We start from the raw sequence: 14,249 nt of genomic DNA on the forward strand, positions 1-14,249 counted from the left end.
TGATGTTATTTGAAAAAAAAAAAATTACTCTTATTAAACCATCGTCCTTAAAAAATTTTTATCTTCCATATGTAATCTTTTACTCTATTCATGTAAAATGGAGGAAAGGGTATGATAAAAAATAAAGCGATTAATGACCCATCATAAAAAGAATTATCAATTTTTTTAGAAGATTAGGGAAAGTACTTTATCCAATTCCTATTATAAGGCATTTTTAGATATTTTGTTGGAATTAATAAATGATAGTTAACTTATTAAATACTCTATGTTATAAAATAAAAAAATTTAACTCTACTCTTATTAAAAAAAAAGAGATGGATATATGATACTCCTTTCAGTCTTACTTGTAGGATACATTTTAAGAGTAATTTTTTATTCAAAATACAAGACACTTTATAATAATAAAATTTTTTTATTTTATTTTTTCTTGATTAACATAAGAGTATTTAATATAGAAATATTATTATTTAAAATTATAAAGTACATCTTAATTTTTATAATAATAAAAATGTTAATTTTTTTAAAATATGTGAAATGATTAACAGTGTCATGTACTAAAAACCGAAAAAAATATACATGAAGAAATAAACTTAAATTTACAACATGAAAAATAAATAATAAATAATAAATAATCTTTAAGTCAAAATTTAAATTTTTATCGAAGGAATTATAAAAGGTGTTACTTTTGATTCAAATTGAATGCGCGTGTTATCTCAAAGATTGTTTTTCTATGCACGACAAAATCATGCTAATTAATTCATGTGGGGAAAAGAAATTCATGCTCATTATTCAAGTATTGCTCCTTCTTGTCCTTATTATAATGTACATTTTAGAAATATTTTCATAAAAATGATAATAAGATTTATTTAAATTATATAAATAATAATATAGTTCCTTAAAATGCTATAATTTTATTGAAATCTCTGAAAAATTTTGTAAAATTAAATTTTAAATTGAAAATATTATTTTACCTTTATTGATAAGTTATAATTGCTTATTTAATTCTTATCATTATTTGAATAAAAATTATTATTTTTAAATAAAAGTTGTAATTAAAGTTTGTTATTTTGAGAACTTATTTTTTAATAACAAAAATTATACTTAATAAATTATAATTTATTGTTCAATTCTTGTGTCTCACAAAACAAAAGTTGTTAACTCTTAAATAAAAATTCTGATTGGAGGTTGGTTTTCAATAACAAAAATAACATTTGATAAGTTATAGTTTCTTATTTAATTTTTGTGATTCACAAAATAAAAGTCATCACTTCTTAAGTAAAAATTATAATTGAAGCTTGTTATTTTTTATGAGAGTAAAATAGTATTTTCACTTTACATTTTATTGACTCAAAAATTTTTAAAAATTTTATTGAAATTATGGCATTTTGAGGAATTATATTTTCATTTATATAATTCAGAAGGTTTTTATTATCATTTTGTCAATATTTTTTGTCATTAATATAAGATGCATATGAAATATTAATTATGTTTTTTTCATTATGGTTCCATTTAAATTCATGAACTATAAAAGATAATGTAATATAAATTTAAATATTTTTATTTAAATATGAGTAAAATTAAAAATTTATTTCATTTTTACATAAAAATAATAAGCTGACTATCTCTCCTCTTCTTGACTCCAACAAAGCGTTTTGTTATGGGAATTAAGTAAGGCAGCCGGAATCGTTGCGCGTCTGATTGGTTCTCCAGGAAATATTGGAAAGTTATGTGCAAACACTCCAGAAGTCGTTGTCGTGCACCTTTCCAGGAAAAACAATAGTCTAATCATAATAAACACGCACAGAACCATCTGATTACTGTAAGCTTAGCCCACTGTTGACAGCAATCAGCTATTGCATTCCCCGACCCTGTACTTGATTAACTCCAAATAATCATGATCATCAAGAGTGCTTTATTGATTAATTACGAGGGCTGGGCTCCATCCGACAACATTAATATGGATCCATGTCTGAGAAGTCAAGCAAGGGGACACACTTTCATCAAGAAAGGTAGACAGGGTATTGGAGTGTGTTTCCCTGTTTTAGGGCTGAAGGCTTGTCTTGTACTGCCTGGGATAGAATTATAACAATATCTTTTGACGCCTTAACCCTGCCGGCCAAACAAGGCTTTGCAAATTTAAACCTCTTGTGACAAATCAAATTCAACTACAACTTACGTGCGTAAGTTTAACTCTTGATTCAAAATCTTATCTTTACTTTAATTTGGTCCCTGGTCACTGGCAGCTCACCAACTTCTTTGATCTTTTAGCATTAGGCTGCCTGCAATCTTTTGTTTGGAATAGAAGAAAAATAAATAGAAAAGAAAACTATTAGCAAAAAGTAAAAGAGAAAAAATATTATTCCTCCTGACATAAGATTTTTCCTTTAGCTTTCCTGTGTTTGAGGACACATTCGGGGGAGAAAAAAGTAAGAAGCATATTTTTTTTTTCCATGGTTTTTCTATCATCCTCCCCCCTATTCTTATTACAAGACACCTTCAATTATTTCATTGGAATCAAGGAAGGACAATTAAATTATTAATTTTATCTAAAATTAGAATAAGTTTTCAATTCTATTTATATTTAAATAAAAAATTCAAATTTTTATCACTTTCTATCTCATAGTTTATAATGAATTTAAATAGAGATAATATTAAAAAACTCAATTAATACTCATACATTATACCATGGATCAAAAAAATGCTTTTAGGAGATGCCATGTAATAGCAGCAAAGAGGAGTATTCTCTTTTTATTTTAAAAAAAGACTCGCGAAGAACTTGAAACTATGAAGTAAGGTTAAATTAAAAATTACCTAGGTCTGTTCAGTATGACAAAAATGAGTAATATAAAAATGGACATAAAAATTCAATTGAAAGAAATGTTTGTTTGATATGATAGGATTGGAAAAATTACCTCTATTCCAATTCCATCAAAACTAGTGGTTTTTAGTTTTCAAAGTTCATGTACCTTTTTTTTTTTTTTATTTTTTTACCCTTCCGCTCTTCTCACTCTCTGATCAATTTTCCTCCATCCCTCTCTTCCCTCATTCTGTCTGAGACCATGTGGATCTAAGGAGGACACAAGCATTGTTGAAGAATTGAAGCTCAAGGACTCTGTTTCTTCAACCTCCATGTCCAATGAAGACAACAACAATGCAAAAAGAGAGTCATTGAGCTTCACACCTACCTCCATCCCTGGCCAAGGCTGTGTGAACTGTTAGGCCAACTTAGGCCAATGAGGTGGTCGCCTTAGGCTTCCAAAAATATTTACCTATATTTTATATGATTAGTCATGATTTTTTCTTGTTAAGTGTTAATGTTGATTATATATTTTTATTTGAAAATGAGAATTTTGCTTAAAAACCAAAAACTCTGGCTATCATCTCAAGTATTAGCCATATCATATGTGTCTGTTCTTCTTTTACTTTTTATTTGAAATTTTTTGTAGGATTTGAAGTGGCACAAATGTTAAATAAAAAAATTTGAATCTAGTTTTAATAAATTGAAAAAAGTAATATGAAAATAGATGAATAATAATATATTATGTCTCTTAAATAATTTTGCTTTAGACTCCAAAATTCCTTCACACGATCCTATCATCGGCTCCCTCCATTGCCAACGATAACCCACCTTGATCGTCTTCTTCTCCTGTGCATCTCCCTTATCTTCAAAACATCGTTGCCTCTCAATCCACTCTGGCTTCAACGTTTGTGAAACAACTGATTATGTCTACATCTTGTTTCCTCTTTTTGTCTTTGATATTATGCAATAAGGTGGATCTCCTTTTCTCGATTTCATGGACGGTGGGTGCAATTTCTAGTTGGGGTTGATGACGATTTTGACATCTGGGTAGGAGCGAAAAAATTGTTAGGACGAGAATATTTTAGTGTTTTCATTTTCTAGATACTAATGTTAAATAAAATAATTTTTCGATTCTATTAACATATTAAATAATTTTTAAATTTGATATTCATTTCCACCTCTATTTCCTTTCTATTTACATTGTACAAAAGGGACAATAGTCATGTCTTAAATGGTTTGTTGGGCACAGAATGGGAATGGGAAAAAGATTAGGAGTGGGAAAACTCTCTTCCTGTAAAGCAAATTTTTAAATACTTTCCCCTCAACTCTCTCCTTTTTAATTATCACATCCCTTTGCAACTAACGATAATAAAAATAACAGTGGGCCGAATTGATTGATTAGGTTTGGAGTCTCTTTCTTTGGTCACTGTCCCACACCTCATCTTGATTGGTCATTTTTGGTATGGCAGGTGATGATAGAAAAATGGAAGAGAATCGTATCCTTGTTACCCACAAAAGCAACAAATTTATATGCAAAAAAATATAATCGATGAATGCATATTTTAATTTTACTTGAATATGTTCCACCTTTCGGCTTTGAATAAACCTTTTCACAGTCACTAACACGCAGCCGACACACCCAGTCAATAATTGTGATTCCCGCTTCAGTGTATCGTACAGTTATAATCGCTAATCCGGAAATAAAGTTAACACACACTCTCTCTGATCCTTGTTCTTTTTCCTCTCCCTTTTCTAGCTAAGCACCGCACCAAATTAATTTCATTTCTTCTCAATCATATACAAATTAAACCCAACCATCTTGATCTTAATTTGATATCACAAATACATGTGTGTGTTTTTTTTATATATAAAAGTAATCAAGAAGAAAAAAATGTTTGTTTAACCAGCACTAACTGTTAACTAACAGTGCAATCACATGTAATATGTGTCTAGCACAGCTTGCTATAAAATTGACTTTTCGTGCAAAAAATTAGACATGTGCCTATATAACTTATGATAACACAATTAGAGGATCATTTCATTAGTTGGACTTGAAAATTTTTTAGCAATAGATATCTAGTTAGCAAGCCACATAACATTTTAGAATACACGATGTCACGTGTTTGGGTTAAAAAAACACAGTAAATACCAAATTGCTTCGCATTATTAAATTTTTGTTCCCATGCGGCAGGACGCGCGATAAGAGATTAACTAAGGATGCATGATTTTTTTTTTATTGGCCAAAATAACTAAGGATGTTGACTTCATTTAAAAAAAAAAACGTTTTATTCTTTGTGCACTTGATTAGCTCGGTAGTATCAAATTTTTCACTTATCGTTAATATTGTTTTACTTCCGGACGACTCAATTTAAGAAATTTTTTTTTATTCATTCTTCGAGAAATATTCAAATTCCATTATCATTTTTTTATAACCTCGATTTCTATTATCATTAATTTGCGGAACTAAGAATATCGGATATTTAGAAACGCTGCATGAATAACTTTTCATAGCAATAAATCAATTGCGATTACATTTATTTTAATTAAAATATTCACGTGCTTTTACTTATTCAGCATTATTTTTTTGAAAAAAAATATTTATATAGCATTATATATATTTTAAATATGCACCAGATCAATTAAAGAAAATAAATTCTTAAATTTAAAAAAAAGATAATATCAAAAGCAACATTTTTAATCAATTTTTATTTAATAAAAGAATACAGTGCTATGCGTATTCGTGCAGATACTATAGTCATGTTTTGTTTTAATTTATCGAAATAGACACACCATATTGACTTCATTTGCTTGCGTGTGTTGCATTTTTTTTACCCTGCGGGACTGAGATACCAAGAGCATCATCGGTCCAGTAATAGGAATTAATCTTACTGTTTGTAAGGTAAAACGTCAATCCCTTGTAATTAAGTTTGTTCGCTGTATAAGTTTGATACTCCCTCAAGACCTTTTTGTAAAGAATAAATGAGCATTTTTAATTTACTGGAATTTAGATATAAAGAACAACTACCCATAATCTCTTGTGTTTATTTTAGAATTTGTTTACCCTTATGTCAAGTTATAAAAAAGAAAAAAATGGGAATACAAATCACTTGTGCTCTGAGTATTTTTTACATGGCATGAGATTTAAGGCCCAACGACAACAAGGGACACGGTAAAAGGACTTTTATAATTTTAGTGCTTTTTGGTAGTTTGATCAATCAAACTACTTTTTGTTTTTCATTACCTCTTGGGTCTTAACCAATGGTTGGCCCAACTTCTTTAGGATTCACACCGCTCACCACACACACACAAGTTTGATCTTCATTTTTTAATTATTTTTTTTGGCCTGATTAATTTTTGAATGGGAAAATTGGCTACTGGTCAAAAAAGAAAAAAAATCTTATATCTAAAAAATATGAATCAAATTTTTAAAAATTTGAGAGTATTGTTGATTCATATTAATATAAAAGGGTTTTATCAATAAAAATTTACAAAAAGTTTATTATTAATATACAACACAAATACAATAAATAAGTTATAATACAAAATATAATAGTGCTGGATTGTTTATTTGGTTTAGTCTAGGTTATATATGCAAAAGCTCCCTTTTTAATTTAATGACGAAACAAGATTGCCTTCAAAGAAGACACGCATGCACAATAAAAAAGAACCGAAATGGAATTAATTAAAAATTTTAAAATAAAAATAAACTAAATTAACCTTCTCTTTTACGATAGATAAAACTTATTAGTATATACAACAAATATGAAAATTATTATATTTGTTAAAAATTTCATGAATTATGATTCTCAACTCTATAAATTAAATTTTTTTTTATGAACGTGCTCACCTATTTATTTTGATCATTTTATTTTTACCTTTATTTCTTTAATTAGTTATATTATATTCCTAAGCAAACAAGAGCTAAATCTCGCTCTGGTGATCGTGTCAGGACGAGTACATTGCTATTTTTCTAAGGGAGAATTTTATCATGGGACATGGATGTAATATTATTATAAATAAGACTCAATTAAATTTAAAATTTCACTGCAGGATAGAAAAGTGAAATGAAATAATTTTTTTTTTGTTAAATAACCATAGTGCCCTTGATAGAAATGAAAAAAGAGAACGTGATTCATTGTTTAACATAATTTGTTAAATCTATTACATTACTTATAAATTTATCAGGCCCGATTAAAAGTAATTTGTCAAACCATTATCTTAACTCATTAAAAATGTTACATTAATTGTTAAGTAAGGAAATGAACAAGTAATGTAATAATTTTAATAAGATAAGGTTTACTAAATTACCTAATAAATTCACAAGTAATGTAAGGGATTTAGCAAGTTACATTATGCATTTAACAAGTCACGTTAAATAATTATTCACTTTTTTCATTTTCTTTTCTATATAAGGCACCTTGATCATTTAAGGAAGAAAATTTATTTTATTTTAGTTTTCCTACCTTGCACTGAAATTTCAGATTTGATTGGGCCCTAGCTGTAATAATACTATATCCAGGGTCCTATAATGGAATTCTCCCTTTTTCTTTACACTAACGTTTGTTGTTCTTCTTTTTTTGAACAAAACTAACATCTGTTATTCGATCCAATGTATTATCTAACCTAGTGCTAGTCTACATCCCACCCCCCACCCCCAAAAAAAAAGGGTCATATTTTTTCCCCGACTTCTTGTTTATAATTTTTCGCGTTGTCACAAAAAGGTCATATTAGTGCTATATATCAAGGTTTTAAGACCCGGACCGACCCGGACGGTCGGACCGTCGCCCGCTGAAGAAAACGGGCTGGTTCAACCAATTAACTCGGATTAGCAGTTGGCCCGGGTTGGCCCGCCTAGAACCGGACGGTTTTTAAAGACCTAGGAAAAACCCGAACCCAGAGCGGGTTTTACGGGTCAACAGCGGGTCGCAAAAAAAATGACAAAATTGATATTTTTAAAAATAAAAAACCCTTCTCCTCACTCTGTCTAGCAGACCAACACCTATAAGGACCCATTCTTCTTCTTTTTAGTCTCACTTCTTTCTGTCTTGCACAATGCACGCACTCATTCTCGTCACCTTCTCAAATCTCAGCCATCTGGGTTTTATTCTATGTGTCATCTCCCTCAAGCCACTCAGCCTTCTAGGTTCTGTCTTCACCGTTCAGCCATCTTGGACTTGCCTTCTCAACATTTGGGTTCTATGTTCACCCTTCGTTGTCTTCACCATTTAACTTTAGCCATCTCAAACTCTCTCAAACTTCAAATGCTTCTTTATTCTTCATCTTCACTTCACTTTCTTCATTTTGGTTTGTGACTTCGTGTTCTTGGTTAATTCTAGTATAGGCATCCAGTTGTTGAAAGCAGTCAGATGGCGTCGAGCTCGACCCCTTTCATGATTCTTCATCTTCTTTGTTGATTGCTCTCTCTCTCTCTCTCTTAGTCCCGGTGAGATTTTCTTTCTCCCTCATTTATATCTCTACCCAATTTAATGTAATCTCTATGGTTCTAAATGGAGTAAAATGAATGCTAATAGATGAGCTTGCTTTTTATTATCTGAGCTGTTTATTGCAAAATGAAGGATTGTTGAATGGATGAAGATGAATTTATTTTTTATTGTCTAAGAGTTGTTTATTGCAAATAGAAGTTTTATTTTTTTCAAATAATTATGTCTAAATCTTGATACATTCAAGAATCTAGTGTTGGATTTGTTAACTTGTTTCTTTTATATATATAGATATATAAATAATTTTTTATTTAATTATTAGGTCACCGGTCCAACCGCCGGTTTGACCGGTTGAACCATGAGACTCGTGACCCATTGATATTTCCGGTTCGCTGTCGGTCCGGGTTTTAAAACATTGCTATATACGTGCTAAGAATCTCTTGAAGACTTGAATTTACAAAATCATACAATACTATTTATATATACATATACATAAGTTGAAAGCATACATAGACTACACTTCATGCAAACATAAGGGCCTAAGTTGAACTAATAATTAAATTACGAAAGTCTTCTGGTGAAGGTGGCACACCTTGATTGATTTGGCGGATACAATAACTAGAAACACATAAAATTGAAATTACAAACTTATTCATATTCTACAAACGGTAAATGCACAGGTGCATATTTCTTTTTTTTTTTTTGACCAGCCACGGAGAGGTGCATATTCAAAACCAACCCAGACGGAGCATCCATTCACCGTTGTCGTTAGTGAGTTTGCCCAAATTAAAGCATCCACCCAGGCACGAATCCATGAAGATTCAATGCTGCGCATCCAACATGTACATCCTCTCCTCCCACCTGATTATATCTGCATTAATTCCACAAAACACACGCTTTATATTACTATATAATCTTACTAAACCAAGACTATATGTCAAGTATCAGAAAGAGCGTGGATTAAAATAAAAAAAAAAAGTATATACCCGATTTGCAAATTGGGATTGACTCCCAAAGGCTGAAAAAATGCTTCAGATTGAGCAGAAAAGCGAGTGCAATGGATCGTCTCAGACCCTCCTGCACCTTCCCAACCCATTCTGAGAGGAACTTGCGACTCGCTTCCTTCTACTAACTGTGTCTCAATGATTCAACCATATCACATTTGGGCGAAATTTGCACATGACCCTTTTGTTCAAAACAAGGTGTGTGTTTGCGAGTGAACATTTCGATTGTCTCATTATTAGTGACAGAACCCAGTTGTATAGTGATTATTCATTTCAATTTTGAATCAAACGAACATGCAGTCTTTGCTGATGAGAATATAATTCATGTTTACCTTACTCCTCAAAGCTCTGTTAGTTTCCTCCAGCACTTTCTCCTGCATATGCACTTAGTCAATTAGTGTATGATATTATTTTATTTTATTTTATTTTTTTGCTATCTGAGAATGAATATAGCTGGTATCACACTGTCGACATCGGAAAGGAAACATTTTCGGAGAAAATGATACCAACCCGGTTCTGAAGATCCGCAAGCTGGTCGAGCATATACTGAGTCTGACAAACAATTAAAAAATATAAGCCCAACAACGATATCACGTTGATATTAAAAGTTAATAAGGCAAGAACGAGAACACATTGCAGACATTTGGAAAGGCATGCGTGCTGCTTGAAAGTCTTGTGTGTTACATAAATCTGAGTCTTGATGATCCGCAGAAACTCTAGAACTTTGATATTTAATTAATCTAATCTAAATCAAATAAAAATGTGAACTTGCATTTTCAATTTTATTCCAAGACACCTATTTGTATTAAATGACACCAGAGATTAGCCGATAATCAGCAGAAAAGTTTAAGATCTAAAATACGTACGCTTAAACGTTGTCTACAATCGTAGAAGATAGAACTAAACATATATCGGACAAGAAAGTTGTCACTTTTACTTTTACACGCAACCAAAGTCACATATTCTTGTGCACTGTCATATCAAGAATTGAGACTACCAAAAGCCTGTCTTTTGTTCCGTATTTTAAATGTTGAGATACGAATAATTTTGACGTTAATGTGTTGAGTGTTGACAGCTTATCACCTCTATAAAAGGAGAGGACAACAAAAGGATTTAAAACACCTGCTGTTCTATAGTTGAAATCGAAATTAATGCCTATATACCTTTGTGGACCTGATGTTCTTCAGTGCTGCCTCAACTTGATTCTCAAGCTGTTCTAGTTCCTTTGTATTCATTTGGGCCAGATCTTCCCCAAGAAGGTTCCTTTATATGTACATATTAGGATTACTGTATAGTTGACGCATGAATTGAAAACTTAAACATGGACACATATGATAAATACAACATTATATAGAGAGAGGGTGGAAAAGAGAGAGAGAGAGGGTGGAAAAAGGGGAGAGAGGGAGTATAGTTACCTCTGTGAACGTTGCAGGACTTCAACCCTTGCTTTAAGTCTCAAGTATTCCTGGTAGCTACTCTGCTAAATGACCCTTTTGATATCAGATTATTTTGGTTTGTAATTAACGTATAGTTACTTCAGCCTGATTGTTTAACTCAAACGCTCTTGCATAAACTTAAAACATTATACATATGCACACTTCTATAAAGAATCAAGTTGAGACACCTTTATATATATATATATATATATCTAAAGGTTGGTAATGCTTGTTCGGATATAGATGTTTTCTCAAAATAGGAGTATATCTAATGGTTGAAACTGTCTGTTATCGGACTTATTTTGAGATATTCTCACTTTAATATTTTATTAATAAATGGGAAACTCGAAGTGTATCTAATAGCTAGTCAAAACTCTAAAACCTAGTATAGCATGAGCTGGACTGCCAGATTAAGTTATGGAAGAATCAAATATAGTATACCTGAGTGTGATTCATTTGCTGGCTTGACTCTAGTGCACCATAGCTGTTCTTCTGGTACTTCTCCAGTGTGTTCATCATGCTGACATATAGGGCAACAAGCATAATATAATATACTAAGATCTTTAATCTCCCAAGGACAACTTTTAACTCTTAGAACGAAATTTTTTTTATTATTATTTCCTAATGCAAAAAAATCCCAACAAGAAGTTCAGAAAGTTCAAAAATTGACCAAAAAAAAAATCATCGAATCATGAATTTTTTAAAAGCCATGCAGCGAATGTAGAATCACTTTAAACAAAAAAACATAGAAGGTTGTCAAATATTTCTCCAAAACCATAGCATTCTTATGAGTCAAATGCCCCTACAAGTCTCTCCCTAATTAAACAGAAAGGGAAGTAGGGAAACCAATGAAGCATCTAGCCAGATGGAATACTGACTGGCATTCACAAAGGAGACCTTTTGTGTCGCACCCGAGAAAAGAAAAAAAAATGGCATGTCTAAGTTCAGCAATCAACCTAGCAAACCCCAAAGAACAAATCTAATAACCTAGCTAGTCAACATCAACAATGTTATGGAAGTTATACTTCATATACGAAATAAGATAAAATAGAAGATTTCATCGCACAAGAGCAGTGAGGAAAATCCATCACTCAGCGTCTTCTTTATGGGCTGGATTAGCCAAAAGAATAAATATATTGTTTTTGTATGTATTATTGAAAGGCTGAAAATATTTATGCACTGTATTATTATATTATCTCTGAAAATAGTGAGAAAAAATCTTCCAAAGTTTGTCTTCTTCGTAGCTCAAACCAGCTATTCCACAACGGTTTTTAAGGATTGAAGCTGATTTGCAGCTTTAGAAGTTCACTGGAATCCCTACCCCCCCCCCCCTCTTTTTTCTCTCTCCCTCAAATCAAGTCTTAAATTGCGGTGTACAGTGCAGGTTTACACATCAAACATCCCATCTCTGCCACAAAATCATAACAGTGAAATCCTGTACTCTTAATGCTAATGACTGCTCCGATGGTTATTAGGGCTAGCTCCTGCTTCGATCTCATGGGTAGAAAGAGATACCCACCTACATATCCTTTTGATAAACAACTGCAGGAAGTTATTGGAGTCTAATCTATAGCTCCTTTTTAGGGATGTCTCAAAAAATTGGAGCTCTTTGAAAAGGAGAAAACAAGAAAAGAAATGAACTTTTGCACTCTCAGGGATCTTGCCCTAGCTCGAGGTGGATGATGTATATATGAGCGCGCATGACCCTCGTCACGGAACAGACCAAGCAATGTTTACTTCCAAGTTAACGGAACTTCTTTGACACGGCCAAAAAAATAATAATAATAAAATGAAAAAACTTCTTTGGTGATACTGCTTTCTGATATTGAGGTGATAGAATGAAAAATGTTTCAGATCCTCGCATGAAGTGGTGGAAACACCACTTTCCAACTTATTGTCCTGGAGAACAAATACATGGAGGAGTAAAAACACACCACTTTTCAGTTTTTTGTTCTTCTGGAATACAAAGACAGCCAGAAGACTGGAACCTTCAAGTTCGCCCATGATACAATTTTGGGAGATGAAAAAGAAATGGCCAAAAAAAGAAGTGAGAGGCTTTTTTTTGGTTTTTTGCTTATGAGATATGGATATATCAGAACCTATATAGGTTCAGGAAAATAAAGCAGAGATCTTGCACAAAACTAAGGAGACTAGGTAATAAATACTCCATATACTAAAGAAATAAAACCCTTAACAGAAAATGCTTACTGTCCTCAGGGACGGAAACAATGACTTGAGAAACACGCAGATATATACCTGGAGCCACTGCTGAACTCATAGAGCTTGCCACGATTGGAGAAGATGATAAGCGCAACCTCAGCATCACAGAGGACAGAGAGTTCATAAGCCTTCTTGAGCAGCCCATTTCTTCTCTTGGCAAATGTGACCTGCCTATTGATTTTGTTCTCTATTCTCTTGAGTTCAACTTTCCCCCTTCCCATCTTCTTTCTTTTTCTCTTTCTATCTCTCTTTTAAAAATACAATCTTTCTCTCTTTCCAGTATCGGTTAAGGGATGAGAATACTTTCTTAAATGGTCTCGGTGTCTAGAGTACCAAAAGGGTTAAAAACAATAGTAGAGGATAAGAAATAAAAGTGGAAACCCTGAAAAGGCTCCTCCTTATTGGTTTAGACTTTGGTTTTCATCTCTGTACCACGCAATGTCACAAATATGTACATGTTTTGTTCTCTTTTAAAAAAATGTAATAAATTGGTTTTGTACTGTGTACATCTCCGGTTTCTCATAATAATCTCTATATTGAGTTTGCTTGTTATGTCTTAATATCTATTAAAGGTCAATTTAATCATTCTTTGTCCAGTGTTCCCATGCATCAGCGAGGATGAAACTGAACCAAACATGACATCTGAAATCGATTGGTGTACTTTTCTGTTGAGTCTGTCCAAATCTGGACATAAGAAAAAAATAAATTAGTTATTTGACTTAATACAGATTCAAGAAATGCATCTAGCTGGTCTTTTCAACGTAATTACTCGCTTCATTATTATGATAATGAAAATGTTTGAGCAGTAAGACTGGCTAGAAGTGAAATTTAATTGCCTTATATAATCTAAAAATAATTTATCAATATAGTGTATTACGCAACAGCGATTATAATTGTACTTCAGCACATATAGATGGATCCTACTAATAAAATGTTCTTTCCATTTTTATTCCCCACTAGCTAGTTGGATCATGTGATGTACTTATAACCGGATCGCTGAAATGCTTGGAGATCCATCTATACGTGATAATGTAAATTTTGTACATGAATGGAAAGTTGTATTCCTTATAGGAGCATTAATAAGTTGACTGAGTTCTTACTTCTTCTGTTACTAAAGAATATATTGCTATATTTTCCGTGGAATCTATTTTGATTCCTATATTAGCATGAAAGAGTACATCTTGTGAAAGTCGCTTCAGGAAGAAACGGTTTAATTTGGACAAAATCCAAACTAACTTTGAAAAAATGGACTATAAGTTATCACACAGTTGTTTAGTTAATGTCTCATAGAATATATTTACTTATTTAGTATGCAATATTGTTAGAATTTTTCAAGTGTGTGGATTTG

The 14,249-nt window shown here is 31.9% G+C and overlaps 1 protein-coding gene across 2 annotated transcripts; it reads right to left on the bottom strand.

The window, feature by feature from the left end:
* Window positions 1–8,716: 8,716 nt before the first annotated feature.
* LOC129320863 (agamous-like MADS-box protein MADS2) lies at window positions 8,717–13,153 on the bottom strand. Of its 2 annotated transcripts, none has more exons than XM_054966519.1 (8): window positions 12,938–13,153; window positions 11,123–11,201; window positions 10,661–10,722; window positions 10,409–10,508; window positions 9,756–9,797; window positions 9,578–9,619; window positions 9,228–9,373; window positions 8,717–9,112 (listed from the first exon to the last, which is right to left on the bottom strand). In XM_054966519.1, the coding sequence occupies exons 1-8, from the start codon at window positions 13,120–13,122 to the stop codon at window positions 9,028–9,030; spliced, it is 741 nt and encodes a 246-aa protein (XP_054822494.1). In that variant the 5' UTR covers window positions 13,123–13,153; the 3' UTR covers window positions 8,717–9,027. The 2 variants fall into 2 exon arrangements, with proteins under 2 accessions (XP_054822494.1, XP_054822493.1); XM_054966518.1 differs by having other exon boundaries at window positions 10,661–10,725.
* Between the last annotated feature and the right edge of the window lie 1,096 nt (window positions 13,154–14,249).

Source organism: Prosopis cineraria, unplaced genomic scaffold, assembly GCF_029017545.1.
Source record: "Prosopis cineraria cultivar Desert tree isolate PC_DT_omini unplaced genomic scaffold, ASM2901754v1 PC9, whole genome shotgun sequence".
NCBI classification, from domain to species: Eukaryota; Viridiplantae; Streptophyta; class Magnoliopsida; order Fabales; family Fabaceae; genus Prosopis; species Prosopis cineraria.